Raw genomic sequence first — 13,862 nt, forward strand, 5'->3', positions numbered from 1 at the left:
CGGAGTTACTCCAGATTGCATTTTAGGAGTAAAAGTCAGAATTTCAGCTGTTATCTGTTTACTGAGCAAGCTACCTCTTGCTATTTAGAAATCACCAACAGATAAGGCAACCAAACCATTAAATAATCATAGAATATTATGTAGAATAGAAGAGGACATTTTTTAGTGTACCAATCACCTTATTGTGTAAAGCTCTGTATTCCATATCAAAACTTCATTTCCTCTTGAGCCCCCGGGTCCCTGATTCACTGCTGGTTTTGAATAAACTCCCCGGACTAAGTCTCTCAATCCCTTTTAAGATTCTGTGAACCTGAATTAAGTGCCCATGCCATTAAGCATCCCAAATCCCAGGATCCTGGACTCTTCTACAATACTGAAATCCTGGGGTGGAAACAATATATTTGAGGATATAATGACAGAGCATTATAATATGATTTTTATATATAGCAAAGCATGTGTCAAAATCCTTTATCTCAAAGAAAGAGAGGCCCTGCGTACACATGAATTAATTCACCTACATATTTAACCTTAATGAACTTGTGTATTTGGGAGCGGAGCAGTGTACATGGCTGCCTGTGAGTAATGTGTAACAGAGCACCACACTCCCATCAGTCACACCATGCCAAAGACGTTCATGTCAGTAATTAGCAAACACCACTTTTTACAGATGAAACCATCCTCAGGGCAAGACAAAGAGATAACAGATGTCAGGATGCAGGTACAGTTGGATTCTAACTTCAAAATTAAGAACTGCAAAATGCAGGAAACGTTAAAGTGAATTCTTCTAATTTCCCTACCTTCGAACTGCTTCTATTGCAGCTACAGTGACACTAGTGCTGTGGCTCCTTATAACATCACTGACCTCAGGCTGGCTCTCCACACCTGGCCCCACTGAAGCGTCAGCAGAAACCCCCATCGGACAGGCTTCTGAACACCGACAATGGAAGGCAGGCTGGGATTTTGACTCGTCTCTCAGTTTAGGGAGCTAATCATTTGTAATAAATTCACTGTGCTAGACTGCAGGTTACAAATTCTCTCTGTATGTGGAAAAAAAACCTTTTGAACTAGCCCCCCTGGGACTCTCTGCATTCTCCACATCATGTCAAGCAATTTTCCTCTGGATCCCTGGGATGTAAACTGCAGTTTAACAACAAGAACATTTTTCCTCAATAAGGAGCACATTTTCTTTCCTTGTAACGTCACTTTAGAAATGGTTCATTTCATTTCTAAATGAATTTGTATTTTTTGTTAGAGCAGTTTCTAATTATCACTCCTTTGCTTCTTTCAGTCTGGGCATTTGAGCCCAAGTCTTGAGCATTAAAAAGAAAGAAGGATTCTGCAGGGAAGAAAGCATAGTTTTCCATGGTATTTGAATACTACAGTTTTCTGGAGCTCCAGATTTCCCCTGACACAGCCTGATAGGAGTTTAAGGGCACTGGAATGAGGGATCAGGTTATCATCTTTCACAAAGTGGAACAAGTACAGAAAGCACAAAGGGAAAAGAGGGAGCAAAATTTACCTTTGGCCAGTCTCTCCAGCCTCTTCCCATGTTCAGGAGGGATGGCATACCTGGGAAGACAAAGAACAGCATTATTATTCACTGGTGCCCCAGGATTTTAAACCCACATGATTTAAGGTATTTTATCACAATGCTCTATATTCTAAATCTGTAGGAAAGCCTCAACAGAATATACAGCCAAGGACTAATTTCACATTTAAGATAAAACCTGTCAGGTTATGAACAATGAATGCTACTTCAACAGTTGAACATGCTGCGATGTGTAGGGTTTTTCAGAACACCTCCACCTCCTTTCTGAGAGGCACAGGGACTTGAATGAGGGACCTGCTGTCAGTAGTGCTGGAGAATGTCTAGCAAATACATGCATTTTTCTAAATGTACAGACAAGCTCCTTCTCCTGCTGAGCTGTGCAGCTGGAGCCAAAAGGAAAAACTAAGAATCTATGGGTTTCATTTTAATAAGGGGATTTAGGAAAGACATGGCCCCTGTCAGAGCACCGATATAAAGAGTTAAGGGTAGAGCAAAGAGATTCCCCTCTTCAAGAGCACCTCCGGGGATTTTAGGATCTCTTCACACTGAGAGCTGCTTCATTAAGGTTTTCTGTGCCAGGTCCAGGTGCCTGTTCTGCAACCAAAGGGAGGGCTTCACTTTGTGTCACTCTTGTGAGAGCAAGCTTTTGTGACAAGGAGAGAGAAGACCACAAATGAGCCTAGTAAGGTCTGCTACTAATAATGACTGTTATAAGGATATTTAACATCGATATGGCACTTCAGTGACAGACCTGTTCTACAAAATATTGAGTGGAGCAGAAACTGACCAGTAATTCTTACTGAAAGATATGAGCTCGACCACATCTAAGCAACACTAAACTGCATTGTCACCAGATAAGGATCTGACAATTTTTCTGTTGTATTGGAGTGACAACCCATCAGAACCTAAAACCTTTTTTTGTTTGCTTTGGAAGTACAATATGGACAGCCTCTTCTTTTACTCCAGAATTTTTTTATCGCCAAAATATTTAATTTTTCAGACCGTTATTACCATGATGATAGTGGAGAGAAAGCGAACAGCAGAACAGCACTACACGGTGCTCACCTCTGGAGCTCATAATAGCCAAATATGTTGGAACATTCTTTGGGGACCAATGCTTTGATCTAATGGGGAAAAACCCCAGCATAGGTCCCTATGGAATGAGCTTGATATGAGACTGCATCAGACATTTCACACTTACAGGATCAGCACAAGAACAAAGTCGTACCAAACGACTTTCCCATAATCCCATCACAGCACGCAGCAGCCTCATTCACCGAATTATACGGACCTCTGAGAAACAAGCCTGCTAACAAGATTTCACCAAAATCCTGTTCTCCTCGTTGTCGTTTTCCCTCTCATCAGACACGCGCACGTTACAAAAGGAGAACTCTTCGCTTGGAGAGCTCATGTCATGCTGTGAAACTCAGCTTTTTCTTAAAACAATGAACAAACAAAAAAAGAAACTTGACTTCACTTAACTACAGATATGGAAAATGACTAAACGAAAAGCAGAGAAATCCACACTTGGTAAGCAAGTTGCTCATGCTGTGCAGGCCGGATGCCAAAGGCAGATGTTTCCAGGTTTCCTATGAATGGTTTTCTTGGTCAACTCACTACATTACAAAAAGGACTGCATTAGTGAAAAGACCAACTTTTCTATAACCTTATCCCCAAGTTATTTTGAAAGGTCTTTGATCTTCATGGTTGAATCTTTGCATTAAATTCACTTCTTAAATGAAGTATCTTGCAGAGACAAGTGTATTTATTCTAAACTATTAATCACGAGAACCAGTATATCTGAAGAAAAACAGGCTATTCAACTACTTGTGTGACTTGTCAAAGTAATTTTTTGCACATGAACTGATTTGCTTACCATAGCAAAGGGGGTGAATTCGTGTGCAATAAACAATTCAGTTCCTTTTGTAGTTTTGCCAACTTTATAACATCTTCCACCATTAAAATTCTGAAAAAGTACATCATTTATAATTCAAGAAGGTGGAACATCTTCTGAAGGAAGTGAATTTTGCAAGGCACTGTAAGTTATGTACAAAAATAAACAGATGTGAATCTAATTAGAACCTGTCTGCTATTATGAGACTTTAGTATTCCTTAGTTGTCATGGAAACAAAATGCAAGTCCTGAAATGCAAAACAAGACACAGGTTTCTGAACTTTGCAACTTCAGAACTTGCTGAACCTGCCCACAACCACTTCAGATCATTATTTTTCTCTACGACGTAGGAGTAATTTAATAAGTTATCAAAGTTGAAAATAAATGACTTTCTGAAAAAAGACTCTTGAATGACTTAACTATTTGAACACTAACTCATCATGACCGATTTAAGATTTATTTTTACAACACCATAAATGTGTTAAGATTTTATGATTTGCTAACTAATACCTTTGGGCAGGATGCTAACTTTTACAATACAGTTGTACAGTTTTGATTGTTGAGGTATGCACTCCTCCATTACAGTGAGTCCATTCTGAAGATCACATCCAGAGATGTGCATTCTCTTCCTCCAAACACTCTTACTAAATATTTTGAGTGTCCATTTTTTAAAGATTCAGAACGTTTCTTCCCCTCTTTTTGACTAGAGGTACCCACTGACTTAGCTCACTTTATAATTTACACTATTTTGAGTTTTGTAAGAAGTAGCACTGATAGCCTCAAGATCACTACATAGGGAAGGACTGTTTTGCGCTTTTCTCTACACTCTCAGCCCAGTATGCCCACAAGAACCTCAGTGCTATAGGAGGCAAAATAAATTCCATAATAGTGAACTTGTAAAAAAATAACATCTCCAGTTAATCTCCATCCATGTAATTTCTTCTATTTTTAGTGGTCTCAAATTCTCCCTCTGCCATTTCATCTTCTATGTACTCACCCTGCAGCTCACAGCTGGCAGACCACTGTAGCTCAGCAGGTGATAGCCTGGTCAGTACCTGGATGCGAGACCTCCTGGGAAAAACTAAGGTGACTGCTGGAAGAGGTGTTAGAGGAGCCAGTAGGGGGCGATCACTCTGCAGTCTGTGTGGGTCCTAATGCCCCAGTACAGTGACGGGGACACTCTACTGTAAAAAGGCGCTGTATCTCGGATGAAACATTGAACCAAGGTCCCAACTCTCTGTGGTCATTAAAAATCCCAGGGTGTTTCTTGAAAAGAGTAGGGGTGTCACCCCAGTGTCCTGTCCAAATTTCCCATTGGCCTTTACCAGTCATGGCCTCTTCATAATTCCCATCTCTGAACTGGCTTCATCACTTTGCTCTCCTCTCCACTGAGAGCTGGTGTGTGGGGAGCATTCTGGCGCATTATGGCTGCACACTGGTGGTGGTGGAGGGAATCCCCATTACCTGTAAGGCACTTTGAGCGGAGTGTCCAGAAGAGTGTTATATAAATGTAAGGGATTATTATTATTCAGCATCTGGTTCGGAACGGCTGTCATACAGCTCCCACACTGGTGCTTCCCTTCAGCTGGAAGTCAGCCCCCCAACACAGACTTACAAAGGGCTCTAGAATCCTTGGGGAGAAAATGTGCAAAATTAGTGCAAAGTGTTTTCCAAAAAATAATCTGATAAACAATTGGATAGGAAAATGTTTTAAACTATGAAGATTTTCCAGTTGGACAATCAGCTAATACATTCAATATTCTGTAGCATCTTCTTCAACCCTTTTTCTCCTCTGACACAGCAGAACACGAATAACTATTCAAATGGCTCATAACATTTTTGTCAGCCACATGTTAGTAACAATGCAGCAGTATAGAGAAACAGCTCTTTAGAAGTCAATGTGCCTTCCACGAGAAGCTGACAGTGAGAGACAGTTTAGTTTCTCACAAGTCCCCATAAATAATTTGTATTCTACGTGGGCTGAGCTATTTATAGGGTCACTTGCTTGTGTTTAGTTTGATGGATGCAAACAATTATCCTAAAGAAACCACACACAAGAAATAATGACTTTTGCCTTCAATTCAGCTCTAACAACCTGACTAAATGAACAAAAACACATTAAACATCCGCACATCTGATAGAACTTAACAAGTGTGTAGGATGGGACTGAAAGTAGAAACACTGCTGTGCAAATGCGCTTTACAAATCATTTTATTAGCAAAGTAGCTAATGTTTCAGATGGAAATTATTTCTCTGATAATGTGAGATACACACTATTTCAGTGATAATGTGAGATATACAAAGTACAACTGGCAATCCTATTATTGCATGCATGTAAAAAAAACACAGGATTTTGTAATAAGCTTTCAACAACGAAGTATTTACTAAACTAACAATGTCATCTACATAAAACAGTTTTAAAATTGTTATTTATAGAAAATTTCAATGTCCTGATTTCTAGTATGTATTTATTAATAATTGCATGTGTATATATTCCATATGAACATATAGTCCATATATTCCTATTACCCAACAATACCAGGGTAGCATGTGTAGGGATGTAAGCTAGATGTGCAAGATTAAGCTGACTTCTCAAAATTGAGTTTAGGAAGACTTGAATAAAAATACAAATAGAAATAGTTTCAACAGCATAATAATCTTACTTTACACAAGACAGAACGAAGAAACAAACTGATGGCATCTCAAAGTAATTCATTCTAAATCTCTCCCTGCTGCTCTGGCCAATATAAAACGAGACAGAAGGCACCACAGATACACTGTCTGTTGGCTGTTTGGAGAAGAGTGTCACTACTTACCAGTAACCAAAGGACTAAGCAGAAAAAAGCAATTTGGTGCATGAAGTACATTTCCAAAATCAATACTAATGAGATGTCTCACTGTGATGGCTGCCTTTCAAGGAAAAAAAATCTGTTTGTTTTGATGGGTAAATGTGATCTGAGCAGATTGTTTCTAATGTCAGACCTTTTAAGTCTTATCCTTAATGAAACGGACAGGTGTCAGAAAAGTGAGACTACGAAAGGCATTCGAACAAAAAATTTTTCTAAAGTGCCAACTCTCCATATTGAAAAAATCACATTCAGTTGTCTTGGATAAATGGATGATGTAAAGGTGCTGGTCCATTTTTTTCAGAGCATGGAACTTTTTATCCCTTTCTAAACTGGAAAACAAGAAGGCACTTAAAGCTTTTAATATATTTTTTCCCTCCTGCAATGCAGTTTAAAGCATTATACAGTCTAAAACCTATTCCAGGTCTATTAGGCTAATCAGTCTCATGCCTGAGCAGCCGCGAATTTTCTAGCAACTGAATGACCTCTTAAGACTTTTGTAAGGATGTTGCAAGTCAAGGTCACTGTACTTGAGTATGGTCCACATTCTGATATTCAAAAGGTTTGAACCTGCATGGAGAAAAATCTGGTTTGAGCTAGAGAGGCTGTTCCTAGCTTCCTAGGATGGTGTCTACCAGAGGAAATAACACTATGGGAAAAACAAATCATTTGAATATTTGGATGTCTGAAAAGTGAATTTATCATTGACCAAAATGTTTTGGACTGCGAATGAAGAATCTGCCTTTTTCCACAACTGTCCATTTCCAATGGCTCACCAACCAAAAGATACTGATTTTTAAACGGAGATGACAGAAAAATAGATGAAAAGGGGCAACAGGCAGCAAGAATGTAAACTCTGGGTTTACCATCCTTACAAACCTGAGTTCTGCAAGAGCTCAAGGTGATTAAACCCTGCTTTGCAGTGAATTCCCACACACCACCTTTACTCTCAGTCATTCACATTCTGAGACCATGCTCAGAGAGCCCGTGGAGACGGCGTTGGGTTTGGGTCAGAGAGCACCACAAGTGCCTCTCCTTGGGTACAAGAGGAAGAAGTCTCTCTTGGCACAAAAGACTGCATGCACTGTGAATATTTTCAACACTCACTAAAAGTCTGACATAATGCACATGTTTTTGATACACCAAAGGAAATCAGAAAAATATGTATGCTTATGTTTTCAGGTAGCATGCTATTTTTTAAACATCTTGGTGTTATTTTGATTAACTGTTCATGATTGACCATGATACACTTAAGTAACATTGATTCAATCATGAAGCATTCTATAACTTCATAAGTGAGAGCTGCTCTGGCACAGATGAAGTGGTTTACTTGGAAGTCAAGCCTGGTGAAAACACCTAAAAGTAAAAACACATGCATTCTGATGTTTGTCATCTTAAATTTAGGTGGGGAGCTGCGTCAGCATGCGTAGGCTGCAAAGGAACAAGTAAAGGTTTATTCCAGGCTGAAAAGAGAAGAGAGAAAACACAACACTTCGGCTGTGGAGCCTTCTTTGGGTGTGAAGGGCTTTCTTCTCATCTTAAATAGATGACAAGTCATTTCCCATAGACACTTACTATATTGTGTATTACAAAATCAGTTAGAAGTATACTCCAAGAGAGGTGAAATACATTTTGGATGCATTAATTCAAGGATGTCACCATTTAATTTCTCTTAGTGGAATGCTACACGAATAATCCAGGCTGAATGGCGATAAAAGATGGAGCAGAGAAGTGCAGAATATGATGTTTTTTAATGTAAGCAAATGGGTGAGGGGGTGACCCCCTACTGAAGGACTTAATTGGCCTCCTCAATTGTAAAACATTTTAAAAATACAACATCAAGTGCTGCCCCAGTATGTTGAGTCACTGAGGACTCTCTTTACTTCAGGTTTGACAACGGTGTTCTAATTAATCTGCTATTAATTACTACTAATCAAAGAGCAAAGTTCCCTACCGTCTAATTGGGGACCTAGTATGAGCCTGCCCTTCACTGCATCTAATGAGACTTTCCATTTAAAGACTCAGAAACGGAGGAAATTCGTGCAACTTTAGAGAATAAGAATCACTTTATATAAGATTACATGAGAGTAGCATATTTAACTTGCTCAACACACTAAGTTAGATATCAGCTCACATACTTATATTTTATTACCAAGCAATCTCAGCTGATTTTGAAATAACTAAATTTTAATTGTTATAAAAACAATATGCTGAGAAATATTACCAATTTCACCACAAAGGAAAAGGTGCACAACTTTCCAAAGGTAGATGTAAATTCCTATAAACTTTAAAATGTCACTCTTTCATCGTTACTTAACAAAACTGTGCTGATTTATGTATAGCTTTTGTTCCAAAACTGCTGCACAACAGGTTTAGGAACTATGAAACTGGTATACTGGAATGGGATTTCCAAGCTGTTAAGCAACAGATTAACAGATATAGCTAATACCTTCATTTTCAGAGGCAGGAAAACTCCCGTCAGTAGATTACTTGGGACACAATTCTTGAAAATTAACAAACAAGAACAAGTAGAATACAGCATTTACATCAATGACAAACTTGAACAGTTCTGTTCTGTGGCACTTGCAGGAATGCAGGAGATTCCTATAAAATAACAAGCTTGCAAATCAGAGGCGACAAACCCTCTCAACAATGAGCTTCAGTGATGAAAACTACCTTTAGAATAAAGCAGAAATCCTGATAAGGAAATACTCTTATAAAAATATTTAGATTCCCAGTAACAGATTTGCTAGCAACCTCATTTTGAAGACATATTCACAAAACACTTCAGAGACAGCAGAGAACTGCACCACAGTAAGGTTTGACAGCAGATCTCCTGAAAGTGTCATTTTGATCCAAAACATGTTGGAGGGGAAGAAAGTTAATTTCACAGTGGCTGCACAGAGGTTAGGCAAACAGACATCATGCAGTTTAACACACTATAATTAAAGGAAAAGTGAAAGATTAATTTTAAAATGCAAACGACCACTTTAAGGAGTTTGAGAGTCCATCTGTGAGCATCATTTACTTTTAACAACCTACTGGAAAAGATAACATTCCTTATAAATGGCACTGGAAGAAAAATGACTACACTTTTAATAATTTCCATCAGTAAGAAGATGAAATCAGAAGTTTTTCCATTTCAAATCTCCATTCTGTAGATGTACTACAGGACAGTCCTTTAGCAAGCAGGTGGCAACAGTAACCCTCTGCAGTCTATTTAAGACCTCTGGCAGGTTTACCAAGAAAATGAGCCTTCAAATCCATTGTGAATACAGACACTAATTGTTCGTCTTGGATCTCATTTCTTCAGCACCCAAAAAGCCATCACCTTTTCCATTTTGACTGTGCAAACTAAATGAAAATATTTCATTTTTACACATGCTTAAAGCTCTGGCACTCTTGCCCCTACTCTCAGTAAGCGGCTGCTGGATTCAGACATAGAACCTACAGCAGAGATCACACTGGCAATATGGGACCAGCATCAGGACCACGAAGGGCTCACACAGCTGCCACTGTGGCTCCTTTGATTCATGCTCACCTACCCGGATGTAAACAGCACGGAAAAGTGAAAACTGAACATTTCATATTTCTCTCTCTTCCAATTTGCATTAGCTCTTTATAGCTTACAAACCTGTATTCTTAGATCACATGCACAAGACGAACGAAAAACATGTGCACTCCTCCAATAGCTATTTGTCATTTAAGATTCAATTCTGGACGCTCCACCTCCATGGCAAGCAAAGACATGTGACCCAGACAAGTCCACCGGTCCCTGGGAGTGTGTGCCAAATTGTTCATCACCTCTGAAGCAACTTTGTTCAAAGTGAAGGAAAAAAAGCTGCATTTCCAGAGTAACCACACCAAAGTGCTAAAGGTATCCATGGCGACAACCATCAGTCTTACACACTTGAGAAATCAGAAGAAACAGTATTCCTACATTATAAGTTTACCATTTAAACCTAAAAAACACCTGTGCTTCTGTAAAAGCATGAATGCCACGCAATTTCTGAGAGGCTATAGTAGGACACCCCATGTGTGAAAACAGACTCCCAGTGAATTGCAACTGGACCCATTTCAGGTTTTAAAAGTTTAGCCTCCTGAATATAACTCAACACCAGGTCCTGAAAATTTAAATTACTGTTGAATTCATGTGCACAGGAAAATATATGAGATTAAAATGTTTTGCTTTATCCTGTTTATCACTGAGATTTGTAATAGGGTGCTGAGATTGGAAAACCCATTATGCAATAACAGCCTTACCCACGTTTCCCCCCTGTGAATACGCAAGACAGCAATCGTGTCCTTTCCTACTGCAGAGCCAACTCCTGGTACTTGGATGCACCGAATCAAATAATCTGTAACCAACTGTACCTCAGGAACACATTAGGTATCCAAACAATTAAGAGAAAAAATGTGGAATGTGTTCCCTTTATCAAATATTTTACCAAAATTTCTAAAAAAAATAACATTTCTGTTCTTGCATACCTCTATACAGGTCAGGTCGTTGTAAATGATCACATTGCTGCTTTCATGCAATTAAAAATGTTAATGTTACAGGAAATGGCCTGTTCATCAAGTCTCTGAAAAGAAAGCTTTATTTTCACCTGATTATCCACCTACACAAACAAATTCAGTGATGAAACTATAAGCCAGTATGCTATTTGTTCTGATCACTTACTGAGGCAGAAGAAAGCCAAAAATCACAAAGCATGATTAAAACAGTGCAATGTTGTTTGGCTAACAAATTAAATATATCAATTTAAAATGTGACAGTGCAACAAGACTGAATCTGATTAATGCCCAGGGTCCACCCAGAATCAAAAATGTTTATAGTACCGATTCCAGCAGGTCAGACTTCATGCTTTGTGAAGCGACATAAAATATCCTAAAAAGACATCTGAGGCAAAAACTTCAGGGCAACAAACTACTTAATTTGCAGAGTTAAGTCGTATCTGGCCCAGCTCAGCCTGCAACAGCAAAGTAGAAAACGCAAAAAAAAACAATCGGCTGAAGTTTGCAAAAATTATTTTTGTTTCCAGTTTGTTTTCGGAAAGGTTCACGGTCTTTTAATTTCCAGTCATTCATTCTCCTTTCCCCAACCCTTTCTCCCCGAGTGCTTTGTGATTCTCAGTGATTTATGGATTAGTTCCGGTTTGCCTAATGAAACAGCCAAAATGATAAAATGAGACACCAACTGCACCGTTTCTTCTAATGAGTTCTGAAGCACAGCATATTGACTGATGAGACGCAGGTTTGGCTGGAAGATCAAGGCAAGGATGAGGCACAGGGGCGCAGAGGAGACAGAAAAAATGAATGAAATGGCACAATGCAGATGAAAACGAAAAAAAACATTTAAAAATATCCATTTAAAAGTCATACCCAATTGTGCAGAGCTGCATAGCATTTTGTGGTTTGCATTCATAGAACTCGAGTAAATTACCAACTTTGTAGAAAAAGCTTAAATGAAGATGAGCACCATAGAGAAGTGCTACTGTACATGGTTTGAAAATGAGAGATTTTTTCAGTAATCTCTCGTGTTTGTATGTAATCTTTCTAGTCACAAATAGGACTAGCAAGAGGCCCCCCATCACATGACGGAGAACATGCGCCTCAATTCTAATGCTAATTAGCAGTAAAAAGATCCCAGGGTCTTACCCAGCCAGAAGCCAGAGTACTGTCCTGTTGGAAAGTTATATTATATCAAGATATAAGTAGTCAAATCAGGATGAGCCCACATCAAAGGCAGCAAGTAAGGTCCAGGAAGAAGTGACTAGATACTTAGACCTGAACAGACCATAGCACCTGGATGATAAATTTATCGATATTTAATAAGAGCCAGGACTTCCAAATCTTGAATTATGATTGAGGAACTACGTTTGGCTGTTATATCTTGCCAGTTTAGAAATTGCTGGCTCTGAACATCCCAGATGGTGAGCGTGTTACTTCTGCTTCCAACAAAGATAACTCAAAGATGTTGTTCTCTAGATAAGAAGGCTTCCCATATGTGTTTTCTTTTTAATTGTCACTAAGCCTGGCATTCAACAGGTATCACTTCTGTCCAGTCAACTCTCACTAATGAGGGAATTAAGGGTTATGTACCAGTCAAAATCACAGTCAGTCACAAAGGATTAATTAATCCAAACAATAACAATAGCAACAATAACATTTAATCAAAACCCTAAATTCATTTACTTTTTCTTAAAGCTTAAAGTGAACATTTTAAATACTTTAAACATTTCAAGAATATTCCTTGAGCAACTATATAAAATAAGACAAAAATTTAAAGCCATTATTAAAAAGAAAAAAGATATTCTGCAATCAAAACAACCAATCCTGTTTTGCTCCACTCTGAATATACATCACAAATCAAATCCCAAAATGTATTATACCACCAAACTAAATAAAAGCATTTTACATTTTTAAATATCTAGATATTAATCAATAATATCTATTGATTAAATATCAATATATATGGCATATATATTGAAGGTCACATATTTAAGGCATTTTAGAATGATATTTACTTTCATGCATTAGAATTAAATCATTAAATCAAATCATCATTAAAACAGAATTAAATCATTTCCATATAAAGCCCAACCAGTTAACAAAAAGACTACACGTGCTGCCACAAAATTCAATAACCCTCGGCTCTTAATCTTTCAAAAGTACAAAAAATTGATCCTAGCAGCTAACATTATAAATTGATTGTTACAATGTCTGAATCAGACTTATCAACATGCTTTCTATCCCAAGGCAGATCTTAAAAAGAATCGTGATAATTTCCTCTATGTCACATGTGTCGCATACATGAGAGCTCCCCAGGTCAAAATGTTGAATAATTTATGGCAGAGGAGCCCAAATTCAGTCCTCAACATCCACTACCTCCAACTTCTTAAGAACAAGGAAAGGCATTAACCTATCCAATTAAGTAAATAAGGAGTTCAGGGAGATAATTAAGGGCAGAGGTAGCCCTAAAGGACTAGAGTTGTGCACTCCTGGTCTGGAATTAACCAGGAGACCTTTACAACAGAGGGAGCCTGACTGAGATGTGATGACAATTATTCCCACCTGCATCTGAAGGACCAGATAGGACTTGTTTTAACAACTATGGGAGAACAACTTTAAAGCAAGTTAAAACAGCTCAGTCTGCTCCATTTATTCAAAATGATACACACAAAGGAGATTTCTGAATCTAAACCTGAGTGCAAAGCACGGTTAAAACTCACTCAGCTGGTTCAATACACCTAATGAAGAGCTGAGCTGGAATGGCAACCAGACGCAACTGGAATTCTGGAGGACCAAGACTGGGAAGCCCTTCTCTAGAGGGAACCACAGAGGTGAGAGAAAAACCAGCACTGCTGGAGACAACAAAGAAAACAAACCAATTTAATGCATTTTCAACAACACCGTGACAGGACTCTTATCAAAAGGAGGGAGGTAAGAAAATAGAATAAAGAAAATTCAAACTGTTATGAAGAATTTTACGTAAAAAGCCCTCCTTACTTGCTGGTCACTGATATCTGAAGCCGGCGGGTTGCCTTTGGTAATAAGGGAAAGAACATTAATAA

The 13,862-nt window shown here is 38.5% G+C and overlaps 1 protein-coding gene across 1 annotated transcript in view; it reads right to left on the reverse strand.

Annotated features, from left to right (window-relative positions):
- Nucleotides 1-13,862, reverse strand: part of kdm4b (lysine (K)-specific demethylase 4B) — a 129,717-nt gene that overhangs the window by 91,505 nt on the left and 24,350 nt on the right. Inside the window, exon 6 of the mRNA XM_088907842.1 lies at nt 1,520-1,569. Within this exon, the coding sequence (XP_088763968.1) occupies nt 1,520-1,569 (50 nt within the window). The remainder of the gene's footprint in view (nt 1-1,519; nt 1,570-13,862) is intronic.

The sequence above is a fragment of the Atractosteus spatula genome, chromosome 28 (genome assembly GCF_055471065.1).
Source record: "Atractosteus spatula isolate fAtrSpa1 chromosome 28, fAtrSpa1.hap1, whole genome shotgun sequence".
NCBI classification, from domain to species: Eukaryota; Metazoa; Chordata; class Actinopteri; order Semionotiformes; family Lepisosteidae; genus Atractosteus; species Atractosteus spatula.